The sequence below is a fragment of the Argopecten irradians genome, chromosome 8, assembly GCF_041381155.1.
Source record: "Argopecten irradians isolate NY chromosome 8, Ai_NY, whole genome shotgun sequence".
Taxonomy (NCBI): Eukaryota; Metazoa; Mollusca; class Bivalvia; order Pectinida; family Pectinidae; genus Argopecten; species Argopecten irradians.
The window spans coordinates 14,230,305-14,240,515 of record NC_091141.1 but is presented as its reverse complement, the minus strand read 5'-3'; the positions used below and the strand labels follow the sequence as shown (position 1 = coordinate 14,240,515).

The 10,211-nt window shown below is 35.4% G+C and overlaps 1 protein-coding gene and 1 pseudogene across 1 annotated transcript; one reads left to right on the top strand and one right to left on the bottom strand.

Annotated features, from left to right (window-relative positions):
• Positions 1 to 915: 915 nt before the first annotated feature.
• LOC138329022 (E3 SUMO-protein ligase ZBED1-like) lies at positions 916 to 1,596 on the bottom strand. The gene has a single exon (XM_069275720.1). It carries the CDS (start codon positions 1,594 to 1,596, stop codon positions 916 to 918), a length of 681 nt encoding a protein of 226 aa, XP_069131821.1.
• Positions 1,597 to 4,911: 3,315 nt separating this feature from the next.
• Positions 4,912 to 9,706, top strand: LOC138329444 (uncharacterized; annotated as a pseudogene).
• The last annotated feature ends 505 nt before the right edge of the window (positions 9,707 to 10,211 follow it).

Genomic DNA, 10,211 nt, shown 5'->3' with positions numbered 1-10,211 from the left:
AAGAATGGGAGCCTCATGTATTGAGTTTCGTGGTCAACCGTAAAGGAGATATTTTGTGAATCTGGAGAACGGTGTTTGTGAAATTGGAGGTTGAACTATCGATAATCGGCCAGGTGCGTAGCGCCACGTGCTCGGTCTTTCTCGTCCTATTAACAGCTATGGTCATGTAAGGACGGCCTCCCATGTGTGCGGTGTGTTGCGTGTATGTTGTGCGAGGTGAGTGAACTGGGATTTGTGTGAAAATTATAATTTGATTTCATTTGCAAATTGTCCAAATAGATACATGTATAATAGATTAATAGTTTATATGTATATATATTATGAAATCTCATTCACAATAAGAAATAAGTTTTCTTTTAAAATAATTAGAGTTCAATTTTAAATACCAGGATGGTGTTCATCTGTAGCTGTATCCAACATAACAGATAAGGCTGGGAGAGAAAGGGATATTGGAAGAAGCATGAACAGGTTCTGCAGGTTCCTTCTTGATTGTGATAACTCCTGGTAATGCAAGGTCAACTGATGTCAACTCGTTAATTTAGTAGTCTATGGCTGATTACCAGAAGTTGTTCTTGCGGAAAGAAATTCTTGAAACGTGGATCCAAGACTACTTTCCTCAAGGAACTCGACCAGTTTCTCGTTTGTGTACCTACAAATAAAATATAGAAATGATGTTAATGTGTTCTTGTTGAATTAATTTTTTTATTTCTTGTTGACTGTTCAGTTTGACTTTATTAGTAAATCTGTAAATTCTGTAAATATGTAATTCTGTCTACATGTACTTTATATATTCTTAATGCATGTCATATTTCAAGAAGACATATCTATATATATATAATTTCATATTGATTTACAAATACAAACATTATGATAATCAGTTAGAAATTTGAAGTTACTACGCTCAGTTTCACTAAATTAACTTGTAGATAAATTTTGAGCCATGGCCTGCTTCATCTGTTTAAGTACAGGTTGGTCATTTTCTTTCACTGTCACAAATCTCCTTAGTTTTTCAAGTAGGGGTAAGATGATTGATACTGTAGGCATTTTTTCTGTGCATATGGCCTTTGTGATCTCTCGTAGAGGTATGAGGCACTCCATGATTTCTTCGGCAAGCTGAACATCTGATTCAGATAAAGTTGAGATGTCTCTTTCTTTGTATTTGATGTCTTTGCTACACAGTGCTGCATAAACTGCTGGCTGCAGCTCTAAAAATCTTTCTAACATATCTGCTGCCGAGTTCCACCGTGTACAAACATCCATGATGAGTTTGCGATTGTTACCATTTCTTATTCCCAACAGAAGGATTTTTTGCTTCAATTCAGTGGCAGCTGTTGTTGATCTGTGAAAGAAGGAAACAATGCGCCTTATCCTCGCGAGAATCCGTGACACAGTATTAACCTTGAGGGCCTTTTGGGCTGCTAGATTTAGAGTATGTGCTAAACAGCCTATGTGCGGGAAGCATTCTGCTTCTGTAGCAGCAGCATACATGTTGGCAGCATTGTTAGTTACTTGAGGTGCTTTGGGTGGAATACCCCATTCACAGATTGCCTCTTTAAGAACATTTGCTATGTTTGATTCAGTATGCCTTTCTGGCATAGCCCTGGTTTGGATGACTCAGTCGCCCTGCTAGTCCAACCATCTGTTGTGAGTGCAACGCCAGGTGCTTGGGACAAACACTGTTTTACAGATTCGACAGCTTTGTTATAAATTCCAGGGATTACTGTATCACTGAAATGCGTTCTTCCGGGCATTGTGTACCGTTGATCAAGCATTGCAACCATGTTTCTGAAGGTGACAGCCTCTACTAGGTAGGGCGTTAGATTGTACCTGCTGCCCCTATTGCATGATCGTAAAAGGCGACTAAATTTAGGATCTTATCTTTTCTATTCTTCCTAACTGACTTTATCCTTCCTAATGCCTCCCTTGGCACCGCCCCACTTTTGGCCTTGAGTTGAGCGTTCGCCCCTGTGAGGAAGCCTCTGTGTTCTGTCCCCTGGCCGAGACACACCAAAGTCTGTAAAAGTGATAGTTTCTGCTCCTGCTTAGCGCTCAGCAAAAAGGGAGTGGGACGACTGGTTGGCCCGTTGGTATAATGTGACCGAGTGGGGTGTGTTGCTTTGTGTCTTCGGCGGCATGCTTCAGTGATATAGCACTATAAAAAGGGCAAAAGTTCCATATACAAGAAGACACAACATGAATATATCGCAGTCTCCCGAAACACGCACCTCGCACAACATACACCAAACACACCGCATACATGGGAGGCCGTCCTTACATGACCATAGCTGTTAATAGGACGTTAATTAATCTAACAAACAAACAAACTTTGCTCAATGGTCTCAGATCATCAATTATAAAACGTGCAATTGATTGCGTTATGTCCACCTTTATTGTGCTGAGTTCATTTTATACTTCGCCCCTAAGACATTTTGTAGCGTAACTTGACGAGGGACTGAATTTACATTCATAGATGTTGCTTTCTTATCATCATTATTCTGATCATCGATACGATTCTTAATGTTTTTGGTGTCGTTTCTAACCTTTCCTGGGTGAGCCGTACCATGTGTGTAGTCAAATTCGTCGTTCCCCCGCTATACTTCACGCATGCATGGCAGATATTGCATACGCTACCCCCGCTGCTATCATTTTTGTCTGTTTATCTTCTTTTAAACAAAAGAATTCCCACACGGCACTTTTTGACTTTTTGTTTGGGACACCTGTCCAGTTTTCGATGTTTGTGTCGTCCATGTTTGGTTTTATCTGTGTGTATAACCGCTTTTTTAAGTGTGCGTTTAATTCAAATGCATTACTGATACTGAATGCGTGAAGTAAGAGTTCCACCGAAGGGAGGTAAACTGAATATTTTTATATCGTGAAAAACCGGTATATGATTCCTGTATCGCGGTACAATTATATTTTCACAGCATATTGCAATTTACCGGTATACCGATATATCGTGGCAGCACTACCTTCAACTGAAGTAATCGACATTTCTCCAACACATCAACCGACAGCCAGCAAAGTTCCATTATTGGCAACATAGCCAATGCTGTAATAATTAAAACTTTACAATGCGTAAATTGTAACAAGAGGCCCATGTTCCTTAACGGTCACCTGAGTTTGTTTAGAATGAAACAAAGACATAGAAACAGTTAATTAATTAAATATACTGGCCCTTGAAGTCGGTCAGTGATTTTATAAATTTGACTTTTTAATCTATGAAGGGTATTTGCTTCCATCAAACCTGTGGTCCCCCAGGGGGTCAGCAAGGACTGATATGGATGTAAAATACTATATCTTAGGCTAATAATTCTATCAAGTTTGACTCATTTCCTATGAAAATTTTGCAAATAATGTTCATATAGTATTTTTTCATATATAAACTAAAGTAAGATTGACCCCCTCCCCCGGGGAAAACAGGGTCATATAATTCACAATTTTCATAAAACACCTATGACCTTTCTAAAAAGTATTTGATTCTGCCATTTTCAGAATTTAAGACGAAGATTTTTGAAGTTTTAGCCTATTTGACCCTTTTGACCCCGCCCCTAAGGCCCCTGGGGCTCAGTCATGAAAATGTTGTTAATAGGATTAAATCGCCATCTCATACTGATAATTCTGACAATTTTTGATTCATTTCCTATTACAAATGACCAAATGATGCTCAAAAATGTGTTTTCCCAGGGGAAACCCAGAGACCCAAGAGTCATATAATTCACAATTTTTGTAGAGGGCTTTAAGACCTTCCAATCTATGAAGAGTATCTGGTTCCATCATATCTGTGAATTCAGAAGATTTTAGAAATTTTAACCATTTTGACACCGCCCTCTGGTGGGGGTTGGCCAGGACCAATATGGATATGATGTTAAAATGCTATTTCAGGCTAATAATTCTAACCCAGTTTGACTAATTTTCTATGAAAAATAAGCAAATAATGTTCATAAATGTGTTTTTTCTATATAAAATATAGTAAACTTGACCCCCTCCCCAGGAAAAAACCTGATACCCCAGGGTCATATAATTCACAATTGGTGTAGAGTATCTATGAAAAGTATTTGATTCTACTACATATGTGAGTGGAGAAGACGATTTTTGAAATTTTAGCCAATTTGACCCCTTTTGGCTCCTCCTACAATCCCCTGGGGGTGGGGGTGGAGGTCGTATAATTCATAACTTTGATTGGCCTTATGCCTTAGAAGGTTTCTGCAAATATTCATTGAAATTGCTTCAGCGGTTTTTGAGAGGAAGTTCAAAAAAACGATGGACGACGCACGACGACGCACGACGACGGACAAAAGGCGATTAGAATAGGTCACTTGAGGCTTATTGTGAATGTAGGTAAGTTGGTGTTATAAGACCAGTCGTTTTAGTTATATTTTTCTAATTATTAGTATTGAATGTCTATTTATGCAAATATGTGACGGCGACTGCGAAAATGGGTACAGATGCGGCAAGCCTCATTCTGAGAAAAAAAACCGTCTAAAATCACGAGACATTTTGCTGTATTTTTTCTGTGACGTGATCGGAGACTTTTTTTCACACAATATATTGACTAGTCTAGCAACACATAAGCTTGGACACCATGAAATGTACAATATAATTAAAGTCAAACTATTACTTTGTTTATCAACTGTAATAAACAACTGTTTGATCTCGTAAATTCTTTTATTCTTCGATCGGCAGATCCAATTATCTTTGCTTCTTGCCGACAAACTTGATAACTGCTGTGAAGACATGGTGTGTTAAATAAAATACGACACTAAATTAAATGTGTTACTTATTATATTGGCTTATGAGTTAATTGTTTTGTTTCAAAATAATAAATGTGCATTGTTAATATACTGGAATCCCAAAGATGACACAAGCTTACGCATATTTATAGAAGCACGGACCCGAACGCACCCGGTGTAATCTGCAATGATGATTACTTGATCAATGAAAACCAAGCCCGGTAGGTGAGATACGATGTTATATTAATGAAGGAACGTTCAAACTGAGTAGTTAAAGTAGTATCACTTTATACTTCGCGATGTTGTGAAACGCGTATCATACGTAAGCTTATACGTATTCGACAGTTTGAATTAATGTACCATGGCACGAAATCATGTTAGACTTGAATCATTAAAATGAGTCAACTATCTACTGCAACGAACAATAGTTGTTGTAGCATTCCAGCAGAAATTATTTTGAATCAGGATAAACCATTTATAGATGAAATAGAGACTGTTGATCAACTTTATTATTCAAGACTGTACACATCATCCGAGGGTAGCGCCGATGCTTTCAGAGAACTTTCGTCAGATTCCAGTGAAGACGAGTGTAATTACGAGTCCGATAAGTCATCAGATGATAATGATGTTGTATTTGTTTCAACAGATCCCACTGAATGTGACACTATTGAATATATAGCACAGGCAAAATTTCGTAATGACACATGTGGCTGTAAAGTGTATGGTGGAGAAGCCTGTAGTGTAAAAATAGACTTAGAATCGGCATTTGAATTTAGAGAACATTGTCACCAATTAACACATGATGAACTAGATATTACTGTTAAGGCTGAGCTATTTGCTCATCGTAAATCTGGCAGTCATACCCAATCTAAGAAACACAAGATAAAGGAACGAGAGCGACCATATCAGGAGTTTTATTTCAATGGAATCCGTGTTTGTAGAACTACATTTTGTTTTATTCATGGCATCAGCAAGAACAAATTACAGGCAATTAGTAAGTCACTAGATACTGTTGGTTTGATGCCACGAAAACATGGAAATTCTGGAAAAGCTCCGCATAATGCTCTCTCTGTACAAGACAGACAGAATATCAAGACATTCTTGTCGAAATTTGCTAGAGACAATGCATTGTGCTTCTTCTTCCCTCGGATACAACTGCCATGGACATTTTTGAAAAGTTTGATTCACTGGCCGGCAAAATGAATTATAGAAGAGTGAGTCTACGCACCTTCCAAAGAGTATGGCATGATCTATGCCCATATATCACAGTTATGAAACCATGTACAGACTTGTGTAACTCTTGCCAAATTTTTTCATTGAAATTATCTGCTACTGGTTCAATAAATGATGATGAAAAGAAACAAGTCTTGGAGGAATACTGTACTCATATAAGTCAGGCCAAAACAACAGAGAGATGTATACAGAAAGCAGTGCACAGAGAGTAAAGAAAAGTTCAAGTTATTGTCAGAAGCAGAGAAGACAACAGGTAATTAATAATAATGAAATACAAATCAATATTTACATTTTTTGCTGAGCAATAGATTCTTCAGATAGGCATCTTTAAATAAAGCATATCAGAATTATTCAAAGTTTATATAGATTATTATTTTAAACAGGTTCCAAGTCTGCTATTACAGCTTTTCAGCCTAGCTTTCAGTAGACTAGAATGTTAAGATAAAGACCACTCGTGTATACATACCGGGGTATATAATATTACATGAAATGCCTTTCAATTTTTTTTTACATAAAAAACCTTTAAATTTTTATTCATGAATTGGGGAAAAAATCTGAATGTTCATAATGAAATCTTATTTGATTTCAATTAAACTTAACTACATGTACAATGTATTTGATTTTTAAGAACAAATGTATTTATCAAATTAATTATATATATAAAAAAAAACAAATATACTTGATGTAGTAATGCTCATGTTATGTAGAAATGTATATGGTTGTCTTTATTTCTTTGTAGGCAATTCACCCTGTACAGTTGATGGTGCTTTCCACTATTCCTGGGATTTCGCACAACAAGTTCATTTTCCCCATCATGCTCAACAAGTTGGTCCAATCTTCTTTAAGACACCAAGGAAATGCAGTGTCTTTGGAATCTGCTCGGAAGGTTCAGGTAATTAACCCCCGAGTTTTACTTTAATAAGCTTAAGATAATCATAAAACCAATTAATTAATTGATCTTTAAAATACATCAGTTTTATGATTTGCAAATTAAATCAAATCAAACATAATCAATTATTGGTAATTTAAATTACATGTATATCATTTACCTTAAACACCTTTTTATTGAAAATTTCCTTTAATGATATGAGATTTCAATTAAAAATTGAGTGACAGTGATGATTCCAGTGGTACACATTTGTTGATATTGCCAATGAAACTGGTAGGAATTAACTACAGTATTCCTTTACTTGATCAATACATTGTAATTATTCAACAGGACAGCAAGTTTTCTATTTGGTGGATGAGGCTGAAAGTTCAGGAGTAGGAAAGGGAGCTAACTCAGTTATCAGCATGGTCCATCACTATTTTCATCATCATGGACATGGAGAAGAGATCGCCAACATCCATTTTGACAACTCCAGTGGACAGAATGAAAACAACATTGTGTTGTGGTATGCCCTTTGGAGGGTGATAGTTGGTAAGTCCCCTTCATAGGTTTGTTAGGCTTGAACTTCAACCACAATTTTGTATGTATATATGCTGATCTTAAAATTTTCATTTCTCCATATATAGAATTATGACATTTTCCTGTTTTAATAAACCAAATTGTGCAATACAATGATGGAATTTCATATTTCAGACATTTGAGATTTAAAAGTCAATACCACATCATGACCTGATTAATTTGTAGCATTAGAACTACATGAATACCTTGAGATTGGGTGGGGAGGTTTAATATATGTATAGATTAGTCACTGACTTTCAGTTTTTACTATTTTAGTCATCAATCAGTCTACAATTTAAATAGTTTGTTTCTCAAAAGATCAAATTAAAATATTCAAATTTGGAACTTATAGATTTGCAACAATTAATTATAAATATTTTAATTTTTTTATATTGATATTGTATAGCAGTAGTACCTATAATTTCCTTCTAATGGTAATTTTTAAAGTTTTTTGTAGAACAATGAACTCATTTTTTGTTTTATTGTATTACACAGGTCTTCATGTTGGTATCCAGTACTCGATGATGATTGCTGGCCATACAAAGTTTGACCTGACTGGCATTTTGGTGTGTGGAAATTGCGCTGGAGATCTAGTAATGCTGAAAGTTTAGCGGAGGTTGCTCGCACAGTTACAACTTCATCACGGAGTGGACACAATATTCCACAGTTGGTTCAAGATGAGGAAAAACCAGTCATCTTTAGGAACTGGAAGTGTTACCTGAAACAATACTTCAAGACATTGAAAAACCTGACAAAATACCACCATTTTCTTGTGGAATCTACAAAGCCAGGTGAAGTGTTGTGTAAGGAAGTCGGTGACTCACTTCCAGTGTCAGTCAATCTACTTAAGAGAAAAGAAATCCTTCCATCTGCAGAAGATGAACCAGAGGAAATTGTGTCAAAAGGACTAGATCCTTCTAGACAATGGTACTTATATGACAATATTAGGGAATTTTGTAAAAGTGAAAGTTCAAAAAACATTACCTGTCCAAAACCCATTGTACCAAAGTCAGAAATGGATCTGACAGAAAGCAACCAAGTACCAAATGTTCCATGCAAACGGAAAGGTTTACTTTTACGATGAAAATGACTGCTATATTACATTGTTCACATTTGTAAGGCGTGTCTTGTCTTCAAAAGATCTGTAGTGATGGAAATAAGTTTATTTTATGTAGGAATTTGTGAGCGGATATTCCTTTTGACAACAGAACTTTGTCTTTAAATGTATATGTATATATACACATGACCTTTGATTCTACCACCTAGTGTTGGACTGATTATTGTTTTTCATTGATGATCGATCGATTATGATTTTCCTAAAGACTATCGATTATGAAATTCAATAATCAATTATTAAAATGGGAGATAACTTGTGCTTATTTTATATTGTTCTGAACCTTTATCATTTGTATATTGGTGTAAAACAATTTTCTCAAAATGTCTTAGACATGTTAGATAAACAATAATTTGAATTAAAAAAAAACCACTTCGTTGAACCGTTGCCACAAGATATCTTTCTAAAATTCTTCAGAGAAAATAAAAGGTTGAATACATAAATATAAAAAAAGTTTTCTATAAATGTAATCCAAATTCAAAATTGATAATTAGTAGGTTGTCCTAAACCGATCATTGAATGTGATTTTACAACCGATTATTAACACTAAGTAGCCTTCACTGTTTGTTTTTTATTGGCTGTCTCCCAATTTTTATCTATTCCTAGTGGATATACTAGTACTATTAAACTTAGACTGATTTTAAAGTTGGAAATTAAAAGTAATTGAGGATCAATATTACTAATATATTAGACACAAAATTAGTACCGATGTAGGGAAGTGAAGTAAGGTTGTGTGCATATAAATTTTACATGTATATATATAAAGCGGTGTGATTTAAACGGCCCCCTCCCTCTTCCTTTTCACCTGACTTTTCCAGCCTATTTATACCAATTCTCAGTAATTATTCCAATATTTTACTGAATGTTATTATTTTGCTAGCTTCATGATCTATCAAACATTTAAGAAGTGTGATCATTTCAATATTTATGGCTTTGGAGTTAATATTTAGATTTTGAATTCTTTCAAAAATTTTGACATTAGATTATCTCCCTTTGATGTTTATACATTTGTACGTGTAACGACGTTTTAAAATGATATGGACAATTTATTTTTCGTAATTAAGAAGGGATAACATAAAAAAATTTGTTTGGTTTTGAAATATATGTTGTTATTCAAAAGTATTGACATGTCAATATATCCCTTTTGTTATGTGTTGCAAATATTATACTTTTATGACGTTATTTGACTTTTGTGTTTTCTGTGTTCAGTGAAGTGATACAGGTAAACAAACAAATTTTTCTCCATAACCGTACCACATAGAGACCTATTTTTTTGGATTTACATAATTTATAATGTAAGCTTGCAAAAAATGTATAAAACTCAATTTGTCAATTTTCCTCATCTGACCCCATTTTCGCCGTCGCCGTCACATATTTGAGCATAAGCGTGTCGAACATAGGATAGATATTATATTTTTGGAACGCTAAGTCTCAGATATCCTATGCAGTACAGTAACATTACAGTGTACCAGTTCGGGGAGAAGTCTTGGCTCCGATTTCTCGAATCAAAAGTACTGAAGAGACTTAAGTCGAAACTGTTTTCTCCTTATGTAACCATGTTTAAAACCTTCAGTCAGATTTTGACTTAGTTTGTTTCTGTAAATTCTACTTCAGTGGAACACCAATTCCTAGAGTTACTCCCCATAGTTTGTCTGGTTAAGCCTAGTGTTGCTATAAAACGTGATTC